The following is a 23,448-nucleotide window of genomic DNA, read 5'->3' as shown; positions in this document are numbered from 1 at the left end:
GGCAGAAGGGACTCAGCTAGGTTTAGTTTTTCTCCTCTAAAATGTTAAACTGACTTCATATACTACACTAAGTCAAAAAAATGGTTTCACTGTTTCTCCATTTAGTCAAGTGTGTAAGAAATCACCTTTCAAGGAACTAATACCACTTTGAATCTCAGCACTAACGAGTGGCTGGAGCTGCTGTTCTCCTCTCCCCACAAGGGATGGAAAGGACGGTCTCCAGAGCTGCCCTTCCTGCAGAGCTGGTGTGAGGACAGGGAGGCACTGAACACTGACACGGGAGGTTTGCAAAGAAAATAGTTTGAAAGCACAATAAATACTGATGACTAGAAAACAATTCCTTTCTTATTTTGAAAATATTTGAAGGTCCCAATGCATGCTGTAAGGATGGCCAAAAAGAGCTCTTACCCCTTTGTGATACTTGTGCCCACATTTGAGCACACGCACGTTTTTTGATTTGAACACCTCATGGCATATTTCACAGGAACTTGCGCCCAGTGCCTGTGGAAACAAACACACCTGAATAGTAAAGAATAACTACAGTTGTTTTTATGGCACGAGTTCTTCCTTCAAGTGGCCTTCAAACATCTTCTGCCACAAAGGGTGGCAAATTATTCACAATTACAGCTAAACAGTCTGAGGAAACAACTTATTTTTTAGTAGCATTTCTTAAAAAAAATATAAAAATACAAAAAGAAAAGTATACTTTTAAAGTTCTAATTTTCTCAGAGAAAAAACTGTTTTATGTGACCAGAAGATCCCCAGGTGAAGATTACCATACCTAAAGTACAGTATGGGATAATCACATGGCATAGTGTGAATTAATCATACATCTAATCATCTAACAGTTGAGGGTAGTAAATTCCAACACATCCACACAATGGGCTATTGTGTAGCCAAAAGGAAAATCATGACGGAAGCCCATAATCCCTGACATAGAAAGCTGGCCCCAACAGCCTGCTGAATGAAAGCAGCTAACAAGACAACATGTATCATATATAACTCACTTTTTAATAAAGGGGCTGCATGTATACATACATGCCTAGAAAAACAGTTAACAGTGGTTGCCTCAGGGTAAGGGAGATTTAATCTTTTTCTTTACTATTTTCTAGTTTCTATGAGCATGGATTACTTGTGCAAATCAAAACAAAACAAACGGATGGCTCATCCGGCAAACATCCATGGGCAGGGTTGGTGTGGGGTGCTGGACGCAGAGATGAATGGAGGGCTCTGGCCTCAGCGGCTCACAGTCTGGTGAGCACAGACAGTGCTTTCGATGTGAGAGCAGACCCGAGTGTCGCCTGGGACTCCAGGCACAGTTCTCCCTGCAGCTCACAGCACTTACCCTTCACTGCACCATTAACTTCTACTCTAGCTCACTGCCTCTTAACTCTGAGCGCCTTGAAGGCACAAAATGAGTCCCATCTGGGTCTTTAGCAGCTGGCAGAAAACCTAGCTCAAACTCATGCTCTAAAAACCCCTGCTGAGGGAGTGGGCGAATGCAGGCAGCCCTGGCAGTTCAGGGCAGTTCAGGATCAAGTTCAGGGAGTGGCACTGGAGGCATCACCCGGGGGCTGAGAAGACCTTGAACTGCTGTTCAGGGTTTTGCTGTCTCTCCCAAGGCATGACTCGGCCCAGGAGGAGATGGGGCAGATGCTGCAGAAGGAGGGTTCATGCCCCTCCACTGCTGCCCATGACTCGAGGGTCAGGGAAGAAGAGGAAGTGCCAGACCGGGGAAGAGCCATTGAAGGCCTCTCCAATGCCCAGTGCAAAGCTCGGAGCCAGGTTTAGTTTGAAAAAAATATACACATGTTTTCTGTTTCCTAGAAAAGATGGGCACAGTATATTTCTAACTGAAAGAAAAAAAGGACAACCACAATAAAAAGAAAAAAAAAAAGGAAAACAACCAAAACATTCAGCCCCTCAGAGAACATACAAAGTGTGACTAGCGTATTCAGTTTTGACTAATTCACATATCCATGCATTCAAGAGTTTAGAAAAATATATACCAAAGTGGTAATACTGATTACAGGGCGGGTTTTTAAATGCCCTTTTTATTTGTATTTTCTATTGTATGTAATACTTTGTAATTTGAAAATTAATACTTTTAATTTTAACAAACTGTGGTTATCAAATTAGGTCCCAGTTTGAACACATATTTTTCTTTCTCATAAAATCTGGTGAAGTTTCAATAAGTCAGCTTTTATATCTTCGTTATTACAAACATCCATCATGAAGCAAAAACAGAACCCTCTTCTCCAGGCGATCACGGTCTATCTTGGGGTGGGTGTGGCCACACAACACATTGACACATCTGTGTAATTCCAAAGCCATGGTTACACAGAAGAAAATTATTCAAAAATGATTTCCCCAACTGTTCAAAATACCACACTGGATGTACAAAGTTCATGTACTTGACCATCTGCAGCAAAACAAGGGCAAGAGAGAGAAGGCTCAGATCCCCCACGATGGTCAGAGCCCTTGTCACTCATGTGCAGGGGCTTTTCTCCATGCTGGGCCCAAACGTATCACAGCAGACACCATGACCTCGGCCATTCACTGATTGCTCTAACTGGACACATTCAAGTACACTGAAATTCAGTTTCTAATGTTGGGATCAAATAAATTAGGTCTAGAAATGAATGGGGCTAAATCATGGATTAAAAATTTTGTTTGCTTCTTGTTTTTCATTAAAAAACAAAACTATACAGTTATACATACAACCCTCACAGGGACATCTTCTGCTTTCTGCCCCTTGGTTTTGGGTGATGGTGCAACAACCACCGAGGGTGGGCCCTGGGAGGACCTGGTCACGGGGGCGGCAGAGCTGGGCTCATAAGTCCTCTTGTCCTTTCCTGGGTTTGGCTGTGAAAATAACAGGGGTGGCGGGGAGGGGACAAGAGGGAAGCAACCAGTTATCCAACAACTTGACCATCTTCTGTCTTTAGTACATTGCTCTCTAGGTTTTGGTTTGAAGGTTTTTTTTTTTTAACAATTCTCATATTTTATAAATAAATAAGGATAAACTAGAACCTAGATAAAATACCTTTTTCTTTTTCTGTTCATCTAGAATGTGTTCTGTCACTCTTTGGACAATTTCATCAATACTCAATCCTGAGAGTGAGTTCTTGTTTTTGCTTCGCACTTTTTTAATAAAACCAGCAAGCTCGGTGCTGAAAGGGAGAGTGAGTGATGAACGACAACAGAAAGTTCTCTACTGCTAAGAAATATTACATGCCAATATTAATCCAACAGCCCAACCCAAAGAAACAAAGACAAATGCACATAAAATTAATCTGAAGACCACTGATAACAACAATAACTATCTAAAAAGCATAACTTTTTTTTTTTTTGAGACAGTGTCTCACTCTGTCGCCCAGGCTGGAGGGCAGTGGCGCGATCCCTGCTCACTGCAACCTCTGCCTCTCGGGTTCAAGCGAGTTTTGCCATTTTTTTTTAAGAAGAGATGGGGTTTCACCATGTTGGTCAGGCTGGTCCCGAACTCCCAACCTCAGGTGATCCACCTGCCTCGGCCTGGCGTGAGCCACCATGCCTGCTGGCTAATCATATTTTAACTGCCCCATTGTTTACAAATTTCAATTTTGAAGCCTGTAATTAACACTGTCTCAGAAACTGAAATAATAGGGCAGATGCCAAAGGTCATTCCTGAGCATAGAGTCCTTTGATCCAAGCTGCACTTCAGAGACACCGCCTCTACCTCATCATCTTTCACAGCTGAGACAAGAGGCAACTCTGTCCCCCTCGTACCAACCTGAACAGCGGAAACCAGAGGTGGAGGCAGAAACGCTACTGAAGAGCCTGCCATCATCCCAACTCTATTTACAGCTCTTGCTCACTCAGGTAAGGGCAGCTTTTTCCCACATTCACAAGGACCCCTTGTTAACATGTCCACATGCCCCATTCACTATGGAATTCCATCCAGTCTTCAACCTCACACTCTAACAAATCAGAGGTCTTATATAACAAGGTTTAAGTTGCTGCTGCCTTCTTTGCTATATATAACTTTGTCCCCCCAAATGATGCAAAATTATTGTTTTGCAGTTCATTTATTGATTCTATAACACTAGTTTTAGACAGTGCTACTGTTCTCATCAAAATCTTAGCAAATTGTCATGGGTTCTGATGAATGTTAATTACCCAGTGGTCGATGTTTTCAATTTACATATGCACATTAAAAAATTTATTTGAGGCTGGGTGTGGCGTCTCATGCCTGTAACCCCAGCACTTTGGGAGGCCAAGGCGGGTGAATCACTTGAGGTCAGAAGTTCGAGACCAGCCTGGCCAACATGGTGAAACCCCCACCTGTACTAAAAATACAAAAATTAGCCAGGCTTAGTCGTGCATGCCTATAATCCCAGCTTCTCAGGAGGCTGAGGCAGGAGAATCGCTTGAACTCGGGAGGGAGAGGTTGCAGGGAGCCGAGACTGTGCCATAGCACTCCAGCCTAGGCAACAGAGTGAGACTCTGTCTCAAACAAAAAAAAAAAAAAGAAAAAACCCACCAATTTATTTGAAAATACTTATCTCTATATTTACAAAAAGAAAGAAATGTAGAAACTGTCTTTCTGAGCAAAACAATTATGCAACCCTTTTCATGTTAACACCTAACTAGCCATGATTTTATCTAATCAGGAAACCTCAGTTCGATAAAGTATTGAACACAGTCACAGACATTTTCTGTTCATACCTGTTGTAACATGGGAATACCACTGACAGGTGCTCAATAATACTATTGAACGGCTTTTTTGGAGACTGGCTTGAACGCGCAGCACGTCCTGGAGGAACAGGCTGCTTCCGATCAGCCACAGGGCTTCGTTCTGACAGAGCTGCCTGGCCAGCCCGTTTTGGCCCTGGCAGCTGAGTGGCTTCAGGCTGACCAGGGGGTGGCCCTGGCAACAGTGCAGAAGGAGCCTCCCCTGGGGAATCACCAGCAGAGAACACACTAGGATCCCTGTGAAGTGCTGTGTGGTTTCCAGTCACGTCGCTTGCAGAAGTCACAAGCCCTTGGTCATCGTGGCCTGAAGACTCAGGGAGTAACTCGGGATGAACCTGTGAGGAACACACCACACCATGGATCACTTAGGGCTTCCCTTGAATTCAGAGGATGAAACGCCCAAGGGCAAAGGCCGATGAATAAATACAACAACGCAGCGCAGAGGCTCCGTGCACAGGAAACCTGAATACCATGAATTAAATATTTTCGTTTTAAAAGAATTCTTGATAATAACTTGTTAGTTATTAGAACAAGAGTAGGAGGGCTCAGACTTCTAAATAATTATCTCTATAAGTCACTATTTTCTCTGTAAGATGAGACCATTTTGCCTGCCTACTGGCCCTCCTTCAGCCTCTACCTGGTTATACTTCTCCCCTTCTGAGCTAAACCATGTAGCTGACAGATGGAACATCATGGCCACCACACTCCCCAGAGCTGTCTCCATCCCAGGGGACCGCCTCCTCTTCCCTGCCAGCTCTCCTGGCAGCTCTCAGGCCTCCGTCCACGCTTGCAGTGCTGACACTCCTCCCCATGCAGCTGCCTGAGGCCAAATCTTTTTAAAAGTTTGCAGTCTAGAATATTTTCCTGAGATCCAAATCTGCAAATCCACTTGGGTGATTCCAAGGCAACTCAAAGTCAGTGTTTTGGAAACCAGCCTCAGGCAGCCTCCCCAGTCCTGCTCTTCCCCTAGTACTCCTGGACGGAAGCCCAAGACTCACCCTCAACTCCCACGTGGACACATGGGGCCTGGTCTCCTGAGCAGCATGGCGCCTGTAAATGTACCCCCAATCACCTCTCACATCTGTTCTCTTCCCTCCACCCCCACTGCCATGCCCCATCCAGGTCAGGCTGATGGCAATAAACTGATAATCGAACAAATGGAAATCACTCAAGCCCCTCCCCAACATTCCCCCACATTAGTGGCAAGCTCATCTTCAAAAAGCATAGTAGCTTCCCGTAATCCTCAGGGATACATTCTGAGACCCCCCCAGTGAATGCCTGAGGTCGCAAAGAGTACCGAACCCTACATATACTGTACATGAATTTCTTTTTCCTTCTTCACAATATCATGGGTAGATTTGTTCTGACCATAGATCTTAGCAACCTCAGGATACGATCTTTTCTCTTTCCTTATTGGGTTGAGAACTTTCAGCTTTTCACTTAAAGGAAGCAATATATTGCTTCTCTACGGCATATCTGATGGACCAGCGTCATTACTCCCATGCTTTGGGGCCATTATGAAGTAAAATAGGGGTGACTTGAACACAGGCACTGGGGTAACGCGAGAAGTTCATCTGGTCAGCAAATCAGCTTCTAAGTGGCTCGCGGGCAGGGAGCAGCAACAGCATGAAAACACTGGACAAAGGGAAGAGGTCACAATGTGACTGTGTGAGAATACAGATTTCATCATGCTACTCAAAACAGTGTGCAACTTAAAACTTAGGAATTATGTATTTCTGGAATTTTCCACTGAGTATTTTCTAACTGCAGTTGACTGCGGATAACCGAAACCATGGAAAGCAAAGCCGTGAAGAAGGAGGGACTCCTGTTCTGCTGCTGTTCCCTTATTTGAGACCTATCCTGTCTGGTCTAATGAAGCTAGAAGTGTCTAAGCTGCTGTAACACAGCTTAGAGAAGAAGGCTCCATTGGCTTTGCCCCTGCGTCATACTGGACTTCTATTACAGTATGAAAGGAGTGTGTTCTCTGTCTCTCTAGGCTCCAGGAGCACTGTGTGTTCCATCTGGAACTCTAACCGTCCAAACACACCCCTCTCACTCCTTTGTCTGGTAAGTTCCTATTGCAGATCTCTGTCTCTGGGAGACTTCCAACTGGGAATCTCCCGCTGAGGCCACACCTCTAGATTAGGTTAGTGGCCCCTGATTCACGCCGCTCCAGCATTCTGCCATGAGAAACCTCACTCTGCTGCAGGTAACAATGGGTTTAAAGTCTGCCTTTCCCCAAGTCCATGTGCACTTTGAGGGCACAGCCCACATCAGTCTTTATCACCACTAATTACCGAATGAATGAATGAGGGAGAAATGAGATACAAATAATTTTTAGGCACACTTATTACTCAAGCTCCTGGCACACTAAGAGTTCCCAGAATTTAGGATATGAAAATCCTTTTGAGTATTGATAAAATAACATAAGCTAGGATTACAAACTAATAGTAAAATATCCTATTGAGAGCCAACGTTTTCTCTATACATATCTGTTACAAGAACTTGGAAAAACGATAAATGATAAGTGCCCTTTAGTGTAATTCTAACTAAAACTGCACATTCAATGGAGAGAAAAAACTGGATCTCAACAGAATATTTTACTCAGTTCAGGGTGGTCACACTTTTTCCACACTTAATTTTTTTTTTCAGATGAATTCACAGTAAGTTTGAATGTTTACTGTGCAAGGTACTGGCGAGAAAGAGACATTCAAGGCCAGGCTGAGATCTAATGCACATGAGAGAAGGGACACAGCGGGAGGCCAAAAGAGGGCAGCCCCTGACGGGGTTTCAGGGGAAGGCAGGATGCAGAGCGGGGACAGTGCTCCAGGCTAGGAACAGCCCAGGCAAAGGTCTGGCAGTAGTGGGAGGGTGGAAGTCAGGTGCTGGGAGAGAGTCTCCTCTGTCTTTAGGAACCAGAAGATTTCACTGTCCTGCCACAACATTCTGGAACTTATATCTTTCAACTCTCACACACAGTCCTCCTCTAATTTTGTTTTTCTTTTTTACCTAAGTTTTCTCTCAAGATCTAACTTTAAATTCCTATGGGCTGATCTCCTCTGGGCCTAATTCATTTCAATTTAGTATTTACTAAGCATCTATCTGTGTCCAAATCTAAGAAATATGGGTTTAGCCATGTTGTAAAGTCCACAAAATGCAATTAATGCTTTTCTTTACTGTGCTGTGTATATTAAAATAAAAAGACAAGATTATTCACTGTTATTAACAAGATTCGGCAAATACCTCAAACAAGTAGTAAAACATGATGTGCCAGACCAACAAAGCCCTGTATGTCTCAGGCATAGCAGCTTTTATTCTGTATTTGAGGAGGAAACCTCTTAATTTTTAGATTTTGGTCTTATGTCCCAAATATCTAGGAATAAGAGTATAATCTGAGGTGGTGATAGGGTCCTGCTTGAATCACAAAAGCAGTGCGCAACAGGCAACTGCTACTCCTGGATTATTCGTTCAAAGTCAGGAATACATATACAACACACACACATACACACACACACACACACACACACACACAAAGATAGAAGACAGGCCAAGGTACATGAGAGTGATAGAAATGTAGCAATGGTGTATTCATCTCAGTCCATCCCTCCTACAGATGTAGAAAGACTGATCTATTTTATATAAGAATGTTATAAAGCTTAAAAGGTTAATCAGTAGCACCAATAATGAAACATTAAGGCAATTATTAACCAATCTCATCCTCACTCCCAGGAAACAACAACAAATAACTACTTTGGCCAGTTAACAAATGAATTATGGTTAAAAAAAAAAAAAAGATGTGCTAGACTTACCGTGTTACAGGCAGGAAATGAAAGCTCAGAAATCTGCACTTTAGAAAGTTCACTGAGCCGAGAACCATTTTTAATTGCCTTAATTTGTTCTTCAAACTGAGACTGTGAGTAGAAAGTAAAGTGTGGGAAAACCACAATTGTCAATTAATACTTTGTTTCTTCCTACACATTATAAATGAAACATAACTGTCTTGGTAAGGAAATTCAAAATAAGACCTCATTAAACCGAATGCTCCAAAGCCTTTTCAAACATAACTCCTCTAATCTTACCAATCAAGGCAGAGGTCAAGATGGTTAATTTAATTAAGAAAATATCACTACTTCCGGCTGGGCGCGGTGGCTCACACCTGTAATCCCAGCACTTTGGGAGGCCGAGGCGGGCAGATCACCTGAGGTCAGGAGATCGACACCAGCCTGACCAACATGGAGAGACCCCATCTCTACTAAAAACCAAAACCAAAAACAAAATTAGCCGAGCATGGTGGCACGTGCCTGTGATCCCAGCTACTTGGGGGGCTGAGGCAGGAGAATCACTTGAACCCGGGAGGCAGAGGTTGCAGTGAGCCAAGATCGCACCACTGCACTCCAGCCTGGGCAACAAGAGCGAAACTCCAACTCAAAAAAACAAAACAAAACAAAACCATTAGTTCCATGAAAAGCTCATAATACTTTCAATAAAAAAAATTATTGATAATAATAGATAAAAAAGAAATAGATTCAATATGACACTAGCCTCCCGAGAATTATAACTATCATAAAGATTTTGATGGGATTAAAAGATGTTTACAACTTACCTTTGCTTTCTCAATTTCTTTTGTAACATTAGAAAGAAACAATTCCCATGAACGTATATCAGACTCCATGTCAGGATATGCTGCAGGATCACTGAAAAAGTATAATATAAAACTGCTTTAGAAATTTTAAAAATTAAAAGCACTTACAGTCAAATAAACATCTAAACATGAGCAAAAGAGACATTTAACATAATCACATACACACAAAAATCCAACTATTTTTAAGGAATTGCTTATCTTGTAAACTTGCCACTAGAGACACTTTAGAAAATTTTAATTATTAATATAACAAAAACTCTAAAACCGAAGGGCAGAGAGAAAATAAGTCTCCTGAATTTTAAGTTCTTTTTCCATATTTGAAAGTTTGACCGTTCTTCATCTGACATCTTTATGTTTAATATTAAAGACAGCATCTGCATTTAAAGATTTTTTAAAAAGGTAGTCTGAAACATTCAAAAGATTCCAATCAAACCCTAATCATTACCTTAATATAAAAATAAAGGATGAGCCTAAGATAAATTTATAATCTCAGCACCTCATGAATCTCAGCACCTCATGAATCTGGTCTATTGAAAGTGACAGATAAACTGACTACTCCTAATTGAGAAGATCAAAAACACTACCAATCTGTGGGTACAGTAAGACCTCATTATACATATTGAAGAAAAAACAGAGCATTCTTTTTACCCCTTTTCTATGTTTCTATACTTTGGTGGAGGAGGCAGAGTTAGCATGGCATCCTGAAGAAAGAATCTTTGTATACTCTACCGTTTATTGGAAGAGTTGATACTATTAGATGAAATGAGTCTGAGATTATCTTTGTTTCCCAGATGAGCCGCAATGCAGCCTATGGTGGGTGCTTAGTACAGGCGGTTGACTACCACTTGGTCTCAACCTCAGCTGTACTAGTCCTGTATTCTAAATCAGCATTTTACTTTTAATCAGAAAAGTTTTCTCATGAAAAAAATTAAATCTTGAAAATGAAGAAGGGGCCGGGCATGGTGGCTCACACCTGTAATCCCAGCACTTTGGGAGGCCTAGGCAGGCGGATCACCAGGTCAGGAGTTAGAGACCAGCCTGGCCAACATGGTGAAATGCTATCTCTACTAAAAATACAAAAATCAGCCTGGCGTGGTGGTGGGAGCCTATAATCCCAGCTACTCGGGAGGCAGGAGAATCACTTGAACCCAGGAGGCGGAGGTTGCAGTGAGCCCAGATCACGCCACTGCACTCCAGCCTACACGACAGAGCAAGACACCATCTCAAAAAAAAAAAAGAAAGAAAGAAAGAAAGAAAGAAAGAAAAAGAACTATACACTAAAACTGTCCGTGATTCACACAATCTCTGGTTCAATGCTGAGGGTTTGAAATTTGAATCAAAAGGCAAGCACCAGGAAGGATCAAAACCCTGGGATTAAAAACACAAAATCTGCGTATAGAACATGGTAAAAGGACTCAATGAAAAGTAATCCCACATAGAGAAGTGCTAAGTACTAGGGTGAAGAAGATCCTCTAGGAATCCCAGGCAAGCCTTATCTTAAAAACAAACAAGGCCGGCTGGCGTGGTGGCTCACTCCTGTAATCCCAGCACTTTGGGAGGCACTCCTGTAATCCTAGCACTTTGGGAGGCCAAGGTGGGTGGATCACAAGATGAGGAGATTGAGACCACCCTGGCTAATATGGTGAAATTCATCTCTACTAAAAATACAAAAAGTTAGCTGGGAGTGGTGGCGGGAACCTGTAGTCTCAGCTACTCAGGAGGCTGAGGCAGGAGAATGGCGTGAACTTGGGAGGCAGAGCTTGCAGTGAGCCGAGATCACGCCACTACACTCCAGCATGGGCGACAGAGCGAGACTCCGTCTCAAAAACAAACAAACAAGAACAAGGCCAGGTACGGTGGCTCATGCCTGTAATCCCAGCACTATGAGAGGCTGAGGCGGGTGGATCACGAGGTCAGGAGATAGAAACCATCCTGGCTAACATGGTGAAACCCCATATCTACTACAAACACAAAAAATTAGCCGGGCATGTGGCACGCGCCTGTAATCCCAGCTACTCGGGAGGCTGAGGCAAGAGAATCGCTTGAACCCAGGAGGCAGAGGTTGCAGTGAGCCAAGATCAGGCCACTGCACTCCAGCCTGGGTGGCAGAGTGAGACTCTGTTGCAAAAAAACAAACAAACAAAAACAGGTAGAGATTATGTGGAGAGTTGAAAAAAAATTAACATGTGTGAATATACTTTGTAAACATTCTCGCGTGCTGTCATGCAGACTGTTAAATAATAGCTACTATGGAAAGCAACTTGGCAAAAAATTTTAAAAGCCTTGAAAATGTGATCTTCATTCCAAAATTTTACTGCATGGAAATGACTAATAATGTGCATAACAAGTTAACTATAAGGATGCTCACTGCACGGTGGCTTATATTAACACAAATTCACAAAAAACTCCACTGTTCCAGCACAGCAGTGTTTGGTAAATCATGACATGTTTCTATGCTCAATTACTATCCAACTTTTCAAAATTAGGTTGGAGAAATGTAATTACCAATATGAAAAGAAATTTCCTATATACTATTTAGTAAAAATAATTCACAAATTTTCATTTTTTCAAACACTTCATGAATTTATTCCAAAATACAAATGTTATATCTCCATTTAGAATTAGGAATGATTTTTATCATTTTTGTTTGTATGTCTTAACTTTTCTACAATTGAACATGTATCAATTATATAACTATTAAAAATAAAACGGTCCTAATACAAAATAATGTTTTTCTCAAATGGTCCTAGCTTTATCTTCTAAATGATGTGCTGAGAACACCCACGAAACTGCATTACCGGCTAATCAGCTCCAGCTTCTTCAGATAGGCTTCTGCTTGTGACTCCATGATCTGTAGCTTATACACCTCACTCTCCTTCCAGTTTTCAAGTACGGATACCTGCCAGTAGATCAGAAGACATATGAGTTTACAAATGACAGCCTGAAACTATTTTAAAGGCTAAAACTTAAACATTCAAACCACTTTCCCATTTCTCCTTAAATGAAGCATGACAGAATCATCAGAACTTGATTGTATCATAGGTGAACATGAATTAGACTTTGAGATGTGAAAACAGAACAAAATGACATCACAAATGCATACCTTCCATGATCCTTTTTGCAGATATGAATAACTGTACATGGCTTTCTGCTTAAGCTATATATAAGCACAGAGCCAGGTTAATTGCATGTGTACACGAGTGTGCATTACCTATGGTCCTGCAGCAGAATAACCCTTAATAAAGGCTGCATCCTCTGCAAGTTTAGAAAAGCCTCAGAGAAGCTGTTCTCAGCAAGGGCATCAAAAGCCTTCGGGGTATGCTTTTAAGATTTTAGACTCTCTGTGGCTTCCCCACAAGCCAACTGGCCATTTTTGTGAGAATCACTGCAGGAAATGTAAAATGGCCTCGTGGTCCAAATTATCCATTAAATAGCCTTTTAATCCAGGTGTCAATAAACTTGACAGGGCCCACCAGGCAAACCTGCTTACCAAACGGTGGTGTGAATTAAACAAGCTCAGGAATACGGATGCTGGTGTAGGACCCAAAAAGTATTCATACTTTGGCTCTTTTTCCTTTCCTGTCCTTAGAAGCAGGTGCATAGTCAATTCTTAATTACAAAGCCTAATGTTTGCAGACTGTATAAACTAAGTCTTTTCTTACTTTACCAGAATAATCACAGACACATATGCCAATAAATATCATTTGTTTCTCAGCTACAGAAACATAGAGAATCATGTTTCTGGAACTAAATAAAATACAGCCAGATGTCATAATTTTGATTTTTGTCTCAGTAGTTTCTCAAACAGTGTACTGACATTGCTATATATTCTTCTAGGGGCGGAAGGAGCGTATTCTTAATACGTGGATTATTTTCAAGTTCCTTTCCAAGTATTGGCAAATATGGTTGGCTACTTCATGGTACATCACTTGATTAAATATGATGAAAGTATTCAAAATGTATAATATAGGAAATGGCTGAATTATAATGGTAAATAAGGAAGGCAGGTTACAAAATTTGGTGTACACTACGAGTGCATTTAAGTAACAACATAATACCAGTAAAACATTACAAGGCTATAGGCAAGGAAAAAGAGTGGTCGTTTTAGGGAGGATATATTATGGGTTACAAGATATCCTTTATGCACCACACTTTTCAGTAATGTCTGTTATGCCTCATATGTCATTAAAGAAACACAAAAACAAATGACAAATGCCATAGTGGTCACTAAGTGTCATGGACTCACCTCTGCAGCCACAGCTCTCTGATGACTCTCTTCATAATCCTCTTTCCCTTTCTTTATACACTCTTCTATTTTCATTTTCTCATTTGTAAGTGTGTTGCTACAAATATTGAAGGAAAAAAAAAACTTTCTTGAACAAAATTTCACAGTGAGATGACAAAGGTTTCAGGCTGGATGAGCTTTGAAACCGCACCACCATAGCCTCAGCTACATCTTCCAGAGCAGTTTCTCATCTCATATTTTACTATACAATACACAGGCTCAAGTGTGCTCTTTGTGCTTTATAAGTGATCAAAGGCAGATATGAAATGGAAGTGCACATTAGGTGGGCATGCTGAGAATCAAGGTGAGGGTACTGTTCCAGTTCACCATTTTTATGAGGGCAGGTGGAGTACAATCTGGCGACATTAATAAACTGTATAGGCCGGGCACAGTGGCTTAGGCCTGTAATCCCAGTACTTTGGGAGGCCGAGGCAGGCGGATCGCTTGGGCCCAGAAGTTCAAGACCAGCCTAGACAGCATGGCAAAACCCTATATCTACAAAAAATACAATGGTGGTGCATGCCTGTAGTCCCAGCTACTCGAGAGGCTGAGGCAAGAGAATTGCTTGAGCTGGGAGATGGAGTCTGCAGTGAGCCATGACTGCACTACTGCATTTCAGCCTGGGTGAGAGAGCAAGACCCTATCTCAAAAAATAAATAAATAAAAATTTTAAAAAGTAAGCTTTATAAAACATTCCCTATCCTTTGAGCCAGAAATTCTGTTTTGACGCATATTACAAGGACAGAACCCAAAGGGAAAAAGAAATCTGTACAAAATTATTCAAAAAACCGGGATGGCAATGTGCGTAAGAAACAATAGTGAGAAAAGCAGAATGCAACTGCTTATCACTGAATGTACTAGTTACCAGTATGTGAAAACATATTATTTCCATTAGCAAGCAAGGGTTAAAAGGAAACTTTGCATAGATTCATAGTAAAAATTTAATGAACCTATAATTATAAAGCAATAACAGCAACAAACTACCAGCCTACAGTGGAGACGAATATTCCAAGTAACACAAAAGAAAAGTTTTTTTTTTTTTTTTTTTTTTTTTTTTTTGAGACGGAGTCTCGCTTTGTCACCCAGGCTGGAGTGCAGTGGCGCAATCTCGGCTCACTGCAAGCTCCGCCTCCCAGGTTCACGCCATTCTCCTGCCTCAGCCTCCCGAGTAGCTGGGACTACAGGCGCCCGCCACCACGCCCGGCTAATTTTTTGTATTTTTAGTAGAGACGGGGTTTCACCGTGTTAGCCAGGATGGTCTCGATCTCTTGACCTCGTGATCCGCCCGCCTCGGCCTCCCAAAGTGCTGGGATTACAGGCGTGAGCCACCACGCCCGGCCAAAAGAAAAGTTTTTACAACATGTTTTTAGTTTCAAGTTAATCCAAAAAAAGTTGACAACAATAAATTCAGTATTTTTATATTGACAATGGGAAATAAATGCAGAAATCTTGTAAAATAAAAATATTTAAATATTCAAAGAATATATTTATAAATTAATTTTTAAAATGCAACAGAAATAGAAATAAAGAAAACAGAAACATAATTATTTAAAAGAAATAGACAAGCAACAATATATTTCAAAGTCTACTGTGCTTGTACTCCTGGCATTAAAAGTATTAAAAGATACTAAAAATAAATTTAAGCTTAATTTGCCTGATTTCAAGGGACTGATCCAGATGTAATTCATGTTCCTTTTCCTTTCCATCATTTTTCTGGGTACACCTATAAAAGCATAATCACCAAATATTAATTAATTTTGAAAAAATTTTTAACAGGACCCCCACACAGTAAATTGTACCCATATCCTTAAAAACATTTCTTGATTTTTTAATATATATATTTTTACATCTTGTTTCATTTTTAGTATCTTCTAAATAGGAAAATAATTTGAGGTCATTTCCCTTTTGGGAAATTTTCCTTCCATATCACCTTTTTCTTCACTCTAAGTCATATGCTTACAGGCAAATCACCCTATCTCAGTCTAAGATGTGCAGCTCAAGCAGAGAACACAGGTACTGTGGCATCATCATCAGTGTAACCAGAGATTCTTATTCAAAATGAGAAGATGTGGATTCTCATTCAAAATGAAAACAGCCTTCTACTCTTTAAAACAGAACTTAAAGTCAAAACAAGCATTCATGCACACACGCGGGTGTGCACGCACACACACACACACACACACACATTCTCTGATAATCCTTCAAAACAAGTCTGTGAATCTCCAATTCTTGAGCCATGCCCTGCACAAGGCGGGTTCTGCCTCTTCTTTCATGCTACCCTGAGATACCTTTGCAGTAATCTCTGTTTACTAAAGTGGCTTGTTTCTAATACAAGCCAGTTTAACTATTATTTTACTTCTTTTGTAAAACACTTCCTCCCTCCTCTAAATAGACAAATACTGGGTGACACTCTGACACTCTCATGGAAGCCCTGCCTTCTTTCATACCCGTCTGTGGTTTGTGTCACTGTACCAATCATGAGCTCTATGTTCTACTCATTTCTTAATGAATACTAAGTGTGATCAAGAGCACAGAAACATCCAAGAAATCATTTTTCACGTCCTTTGTGCATCTCTGAGAAAGAGATCCAAAAAGTTTAAAGATTTTACTTAAAAATCTAAATAGAAAAATTGAGCTTTAAAGCATTTATTTGGAAAATGTAAAAAGCAGGCCAGGTGCGATGGCTCATGCCTGTAATCCCAGCACTTTGGGAGGCCAAGATGGGTGGATCATCTGAGGTCAGGAGTTCGAGACCAGCCTGGCCAACATGGTGAAACCTCATCTCTACTAAAAAAAAAAAAAAAAAAAAAAAAATAGAAAAATTAGGCGTGGTGGTGGGCACCTGTAATCCCAGTTACTCGGGAGGCTGAGACAGGAGAATTGCTTGAACATGGGAGGCAGAGGTTGCAGTGAGCTGAGATTGCACCATTGCACTCCAGGCTGGGTGACAAAAGCAAAACTCTGTCTCAAAAAAAAAAAAAAAAAGCAAAAAACTTAGAGAGAAGCGTGTGGCTTATCTTTAAATTGTGACAGGAAAGGTAAAGAAATCTAATAATAAAATGGAAAAAAGTCAACAATAAAAAGTTTATTCTCCAGCAGAAATTAACTTTTATGCTAGTACAGAAAAAAAATTTCTTATCATTAACAGCCTCTAGTTACCTTGTCTAGTTTGACAGTAGGTCTGAATTGAACAAAAAAAGTATGTTAAATATAAATATTTCCACACTTTTTAGTAACAAAATGACCAAGACTGGTCATGCTCAAATATTAGAGGTAAAAAGCTTTACAGACATTATCATTTTCGTAAGTGTGTTCTACTAGTGAAGCTACTTTGATCATCAAAATGACATGACACAGGGAGTGAAAATTCTGAGGCAGTGTTTTACTTTTCCTCATTGTTTGAGGACTGCCTAAATGTAATGCTAGCAAGACTCATAATGAAAGTCATCTGATCATATGGCATGCGGCACGGAAAAACACAAAAGCCCTTGAAAGGTGAGTGTGTAGCGTGGCCCCCCAGTGAACCCAGCCTCCCATTATTCATGCCCTTGAATCTGGATCAAGCCTATGACTTGTTTTAAGGAATAAAAGGTAGCAGAGATGATGCTGTGACAGTTCTGGGCCTGAACCTTCAGGAGGCCTAGTGGCTTCCACTTCTGCACCATTTGAAGTCCTTAGCTACCACGTAAGAAGTCTGGCTATCATAATAGAGATCATATGGAAGGACCACATAAATAAAAATCACAGAGAGGCTACACAGAGAGAAAGTGAGGCCAAGCCACCCCAGCATCCCAGCTGAGGCCACCCCCAGTCATCACCCAGCTAAATTCAGCCACATGAGGACTCCTGGCAAGACCAGCAGAAGAATGGCCCAGCTGAACTCAGCCCAGATTGCAGGACCATGAGCAAATACAATGGCTGCTAATCAAGACACTGACTTTTGGGTGTTTTCTTACACAGTGGTAGAAAACAAGCTGAAGAATTTGACCTATCACTGTTTAGAGCAGAGGGAGGTTAGGGATGGATCACAGAGAATCTTAAAACACACTCTTGGCCCACCTGATAATCATTCCTAGGATCTGTATATGTTATCAAATCGTTCACACTACAAGACAAATTTTAATAATTTATAGATTCAGGATAAAAGTAATTATAAATAAAATAATCATCACAGAATCTTACTTTTGAAAAGAACCTTAGATTTTAGACCAGCCCCCATGTTTTGCTGATAAGAAAAAAGAGGGCCAGAGAAAGGGATGGTGTTCAAACTGGAAGGAAGTCAGTTCCTTGGGGATTCTCAGTTCCATGCTACTCTCACTTTTATATAATTTATCTGAAAAAATGTTAAGTTTAGAAAAAAATTCAGGTGAGATAATTACTCAACGAATACTTTTTTAAATGAGACAAAACAATGAAAACAGTATTCATTTTTACTTTACTTGATGTAGTTTAAAATTAAATATCAAAAATGTGAAAATAACCAAAAGCCACAATATTTTTTTTTAAATAAAAATTACTGCCTTTCAATCATTACTTACATTTCACTGGCATTTGAAACCTTTTTAATTTTCTTCTTCAGTGATTTTAGTCTTTCTTGGATTTCTTTTTTTTCCTGTTGCCATTTTTTAATTTCTCTTTCCAAATCTTGAAGGAACCAATCTAATTCCGTCTTTGAGATCTAAAAACATTTAGAAAGTACTTAAATAAATGGCAAAATATACTTTTTAACAAAAGAGACTGAAAGGCTAGAATTGTGACGGCATCATAGCTTAAACAATGACTCAAGTTCAGTGGAACACACTCCCAAGCTGGCGCCCTGTGGCAGACTATGCCCCCCAGCGAAGCCTGGGACACCAAGTCACACCAGACAGCCACATCCTACCCGCTACGTGTACCTGATTACAGTAAGACACCCCGAAGAACCACTCCGACGTGCCCAGAAGTGTTCACACTTCACTCTCCAGCCTAAATGATTCTCTAATCTACAGGGAGGGTACTCATGTTTTAGTTGGCAAGGCCAATAGTTTTTGTTTGCTTTTATAAATATAAATGTAATCCTCTTGCTGGTCATTAAAGGCATTTGGGTTGAGATACCTGCCAGAATTTCAGGCAGTGTGACAAAGAGAAATGAAAACCTCTTTGGAGACAATGCTAGTTACCGTTCCCCTGGAGGGTTTGGTACAGCACCACTTGACACCTAACCCTCTTTGTCAACTTCCTATGTAGTTGCTGGTTTGAAACTTCTGAATCTACACATTCTCTAAAGGTTTGATGTCTTTTTTGAAGTATCATCTATTCAATGGTAGCAAGGGGTTTGGGTGGGGCACATGCTTATAAATACCAGTCACTTATAAGTAAAACATTCCCTATGTTAATATTTCTAATAATTAATTTAAACGTGAATCAAAGCAATATTTAAAGGAAACAAATATTTTCTAGTTTAAAATCTCACTATTATCAATGACGGCTTAATGAAATCCTAACTTCACATTTGCTTTAGGGAAACTTTTAATTTTTTACCTCCTATCAGGTTCCCTACAGCCTGAACTTCCTGCTTAGGCTTAGAGCACACGTAGGTCATTTCAGCTATAGAAACTCGAGGTCTTCTCTGTAAGAAAGGACACCAAAGTCAACCTACACGGATTCCATAGGAAATCATGGCCCTCAGGTCAAAAGCTCTATCAACTTAAGAGACCACTACTCCCTCTTCAGCCTTAGACACCAAGGTTTTCATGTTTTTTTAAAGGCAGATTTGCTAACCAGTCAAGGTCCTTTAAGATTCTGTATCCTACAGCAGGGATAAGGCTGATTTTGGCACAGGACAACTGTTCTTAGGTGGCAAAAACTGAACAACAGCTCAGTAATGTTCCCTTTAACATGGGAACCAGTTCTTCCCACATCTTAGCTGCAACCTTGTTGATCCTGAATTTCTTGAGTCATTACTGTGACTGAGGTGACCACCATGCCTACTCTACTTAAGAATCCTGTGTTCCACCTGGTTCGGTTCTACCAGGACCAATGTGAATTTGTATGCCTTGCTGCTGGCAGCCAAGCCAATCTTGTTTCTCACCTATCCTGTGCTCCTATTCTGAGCCAATGATCTCACCTGGGATCCATCCCTTTGGCTGGGAGATTATGTGCAACCACAAGGTTATGCTGAGGCATAAGAACCTAGTTGGCAACAAGTAGGTACCTAAGGGAGTTCAAGTATCAAGAAGCACAAAGTATTATAAACATACGTGCACATACATACACATACAGCTCAGGCAGCGAAAATACTACATGAGTTCATCTTCTGTTTGTACTAACCACTGCTGAATGCCATAGCTGCCTCACAACGCTAAACAGGTCAGCTATCACGAGCTTGGTTCTGACTGCATGGAAGACAGAATGATCTCCTGAACGATTTTCTTTCAAACTTAGCATAAAACAAATAGGCTATACACAACTGTATCTGCTGTATTACAGTTTATTGACATAACTATGAACAATTTCTTTTTCTCAATTAGAAAAAAACTTGTTTTCTTATCTTTTTTATTAAACCTCAGTGTTGTTCTAAAATAAATATTTGAGGTACTTTGATAATATATACATAAATTTTTAAAAGACAAAATAAAAAGAATGCTAAGCAGGTAAAGAAAACAGAATAAAGAAAGAGGAATGACAATACAAAACCATGAGTGAGAGTAATATAAAAATGAATGGCATGCGGTCCTAACCATTCTTTAGAAATAACATTAAAACTTTCTGGCAGACAAGGTCAAAGAGAAAATATAATGAACTGTACAATTCAATATAAAACATAAAAACAAACCAGTTGCACAAGAGAGGCCCTGGAAGTGATGGCAGACAGAAGGGCTCACGAAGAGGATGCTGCAGAAATGCCCCACAAGACCAGCACAGAGCCTGACACTTAAGAGAACATTCAAGAAATATCTGTCACATGAAAGAATGGATAATATCCCCAACTCCATACTAGCAGTAAACAAAGCAGCAAACTTCACAGAATGTGAGCCTGATGTCCTCTGATGTAGGCTGATAGAGAATATGAAAACACAATTCATTAAATGCAGCTTTTCAGGGGCCAAGCACACACTGTTTGATAAACATTTGCAAAGCTCCTAGTTTGTATACTGAGCTAGGTGCTGTCAACCAAAGATAACTTTAAAAACCACCCTTCTGGGGATGGTGGCATGTGTTTGTAGTCTCGTCTACTCAGGAGTCTGAGGCAGGAGGATCCCTTGAGCCCAGGAGTTCTACCTTGGCAATACAATGAGACCCCCATTCAAAAAACAAACAAAACGAAAAACAGTCCTTACTTTCAAGATCACAGTTTGGTAGAGAAAATATGCATAAAAGATAATTACTATACCATACTATTTGAAAAATTAATGTGAAATGGATCACAGACCTAAATGGGTAAGTAGTGCCCTTGAAGTAGACAGGGGTTTCTTAGCTATGACACCAAAGGCACAAGTAACAAAAGAATAAGAGAAATTGGACTTAGTGTACTCAAAGTAAAAACTTTTGTGCTGCAAATGATACCATTAGGAAAGTGAAAAGGCAACCCACACAATGGAGATGGGAGATACATTTACAAATATGGAAGATGGAAGTAAATATCTGCAAATCAAATATTTGATAAGCAACTTGTATCCAGAATATAGAAAAACTCTTTGTTTTTGTTTTTTTGAGACAGGGTCTTGCTCTGTTGCCCAAATTGTAGTGCAGTGGCAAGATCATGGCTCACTGCAGCCTCAACTTCTTGGTCTCAAGTGATCCTCCCACCTCAGCCTCCTGAGTAGCTGGAACTACAGGCATGTATCCCCATACCTACCTATTTATTTATTTAATTTTTTAATTTTTTTGTAGCGAGTGAGGGTCTCATCACATCGCCCTGGCTGGTCTTGAACTCCGGGGCTCAAGCAATCCTCCTGCCTTAGCCTCCCAAAGTGCTGGGATTATAGGTGTGAGCCATCATGCCCAGCCCTGTTTTGTTTCTTTTTTTTTCCTTTTGAGACAGGGTCTCACTCTGTTGTTGCCCAGGCTGGGGTGCAATGGCATGATCCTGGCTCACTGTAGCCTCAAAACCCCTGGGCTCAAGTGACCCTCTCAGCTCAGCCTCCCAAGTAGCTGGGACCACAGGTGCATACTACCATGCCTGGTTAATTTTTTAACTTTTTGTAGAGATGGGAGTTTGCCATGTTGCGCAGGCTGGTTTCAAACTCCTGGGCTCAAGCGATCTTTCTGCCTTGGTGTCTCAAAGTGCTGGTTTTATAGGTGTAAGCCACCGCACCTGGCCCAAAAACTCTTATAAGTCAATAATAGAAAGACAAACTCAATTCAAAAATGAATAAAGGATCTGAGTAGACATTCCTCCAAAGAAGATATACAGATGGCTAATAAGCATATGAAAAGATGCTCAACATCATTAGCCTTTAGGGAAATAAAAATCAAAACCACAATGAGATACCACTCCATACCCATTAGGAGGCCTAAATAAAAAGACAAATGATGATAAGTGTAAGTGAGAATGGAGAAACTGGAATCCTTATATACTGCTAGTAGGATGGTTTTGGAACAGGCTCGCAGTTCCTCATATGCTTAAATGTGGAATTGCCATATGATCAGCAATTTCACTCCTACATATATATCCAAAAGAAATGAAAACGTATGTCCACAGAAAAACCTGTCCATGAATGTTCACAGCAGCATTATTCAGAATAGTGAAAAAGTGGAAAGAACGCAAATGTCAATCAACTAGTGAATGAATAAAATGTGATATAGTCATACAATAGAATATTATTCCACAGTAAAAAGGAATGACACACTGATACATATTAACATAGATGGATGTACATGGATGAATCTTGAAAACACTATAAGTGAACGAAGACACTTATAAAAGACTACATGTAACATGATCCATTTATACAAAATGCCCAGAATAGATAAATCTAGAGAGTAAATCAGTGGTTGCCAAGGGCTGGGATACAGGAGAGAATGGGGAGTGACAGCTAATGGGTATAAGATTTCTTTTTAGGTTGATGAAAATGGTTGAAACTTAGATTGTGCTACACACAGACCTGGGCATATATCAAAACCATTAAGTTGTCTGTTTTTAATAGGCAAATGTTATGCTATGGTTAATTATATCTCAATAAAGATATTATAAAATGATAATTACCATCTCACATAGTCATTATTACCACCACTGCATTAACAAAGGCCTGTAAGCAAGCCTGAGGTTGCCATCAACAACTGTTTCCTCAAGAAAGTGAAGCCCAAAGGAAAAGCAGGAGGGAGTCAGGCTCAGGGAGAAGGAAAACCACTCCAGGCAGAAGGGATGGTACTGGGAAAAGGTTTGGAAGTGAGAAATCGAATGACAAACATTATCCATTAAATTAGAGAACAATGTAGAGAACTGGCAAGGGAGAAGGCGGAAGATGAAGCAGGCACCAATCACAGAAGGCTCTTGGTAATTACTGAGTGTTAGTAAATTACTGGCGCTGACCTACTGTAGTGGAGGGATGGCATTCATAGCTCCATCCTTCACACTCTGCAGCCACTCCATTTGTCATGTGACCTTGCAGTTCCCTTCGCTAAGGAGGCAAAGTCTATCTTCCCCAGCCCGGACTCTGGCTGGCTATGTGACTGCTTTTGCCGGTGGGGTCTGAGCAGACCTGAAGTCAGTAGAAGCTTGAAAGGTGCCGTGTGGCCGTCTTTGCTTGCCTTTGCACCTTCCTACTGCCTTCAGAATAGGATTTTCAGGGTGGAAGATGCAAGA

The 23,448-nt window shown here is 40.7% G+C and overlaps 1 protein-coding gene and 1 long non-coding RNA gene across 14 annotated transcripts in view; one reads left to right on the top strand and one right to left on the bottom strand.

Moving 5' to 3' along the window:
* Positions 1 to 23,448, bottom strand: part of TTC3 (tetratricopeptide repeat domain 3) — a 130,066-nt gene that overhangs the window by 2,358 nt on the left and 104,260 nt on the right. For 8 of the 13 annotated variants that reach the window (XM_019017722.4, XM_031005249.3, XM_019017721.4 and 5 more), the window contains 10 exons: positions 18,200 to 18,339; positions 15,316 to 15,384; positions 13,623 to 13,719; positions 12,175 to 12,275; positions 9,338 to 9,428; positions 8,544 to 8,645; positions 4,708 to 5,069; positions 3,047 to 3,173; positions 2,722 to 2,865; positions 409 to 501 (listed from right to left, as the gene is read on the bottom strand). In XM_019017722.4, coding sequence (XP_018873267.2) covers positions 409 to 501; positions 2,722 to 2,865; positions 3,047 to 3,173; positions 4,708 to 5,069; positions 8,544 to 8,645; positions 9,338 to 9,428; positions 12,175 to 12,275; positions 13,623 to 13,719; positions 15,316 to 15,384; positions 18,200 to 18,339 — 1,326 coding nt within the window. The remainder of the gene's footprint in view (positions 1 to 408; positions 502 to 2,721; positions 2,866 to 3,046; positions 3,174 to 4,707; positions 5,070 to 8,543; positions 8,646 to 9,337; positions 9,429 to 12,174; positions 12,276 to 13,622; positions 13,720 to 15,315; positions 15,385 to 18,199; positions 18,340 to 23,448) is intronic. The other 5 variants (XM_063702699.1, XM_063702697.1, XM_063702696.1 and 2 more) reach the window with 3 other exon arrangements.
* LOC129529363 (uncharacterized) overlaps positions 6,771 to 23,448 on the top strand; it is a 47,065-nt gene continuing 30,387 nt past the window's right edge. The window contains exon 1 of the long non-coding RNA XR_010132423.1: positions 6,771 to 6,801. This is a non-coding gene — a long non-coding RNA (uncharacterized lncRNA). The remainder of the gene's footprint in view (positions 6,802 to 23,448) is intronic.

Source organism: Gorilla gorilla, chromosome 22 (genome assembly GCF_029281585.2).
Source record: "Gorilla gorilla gorilla isolate KB3781 chromosome 22, NHGRI_mGorGor1-v2.1_pri, whole genome shotgun sequence".
Lineage (NCBI taxonomy): Eukaryota > Metazoa > Chordata > Mammalia > Primates > Hominidae > Gorilla > Gorilla gorilla.
This window is presented reverse-complemented; position numbering and strand designations above follow the sequence as displayed.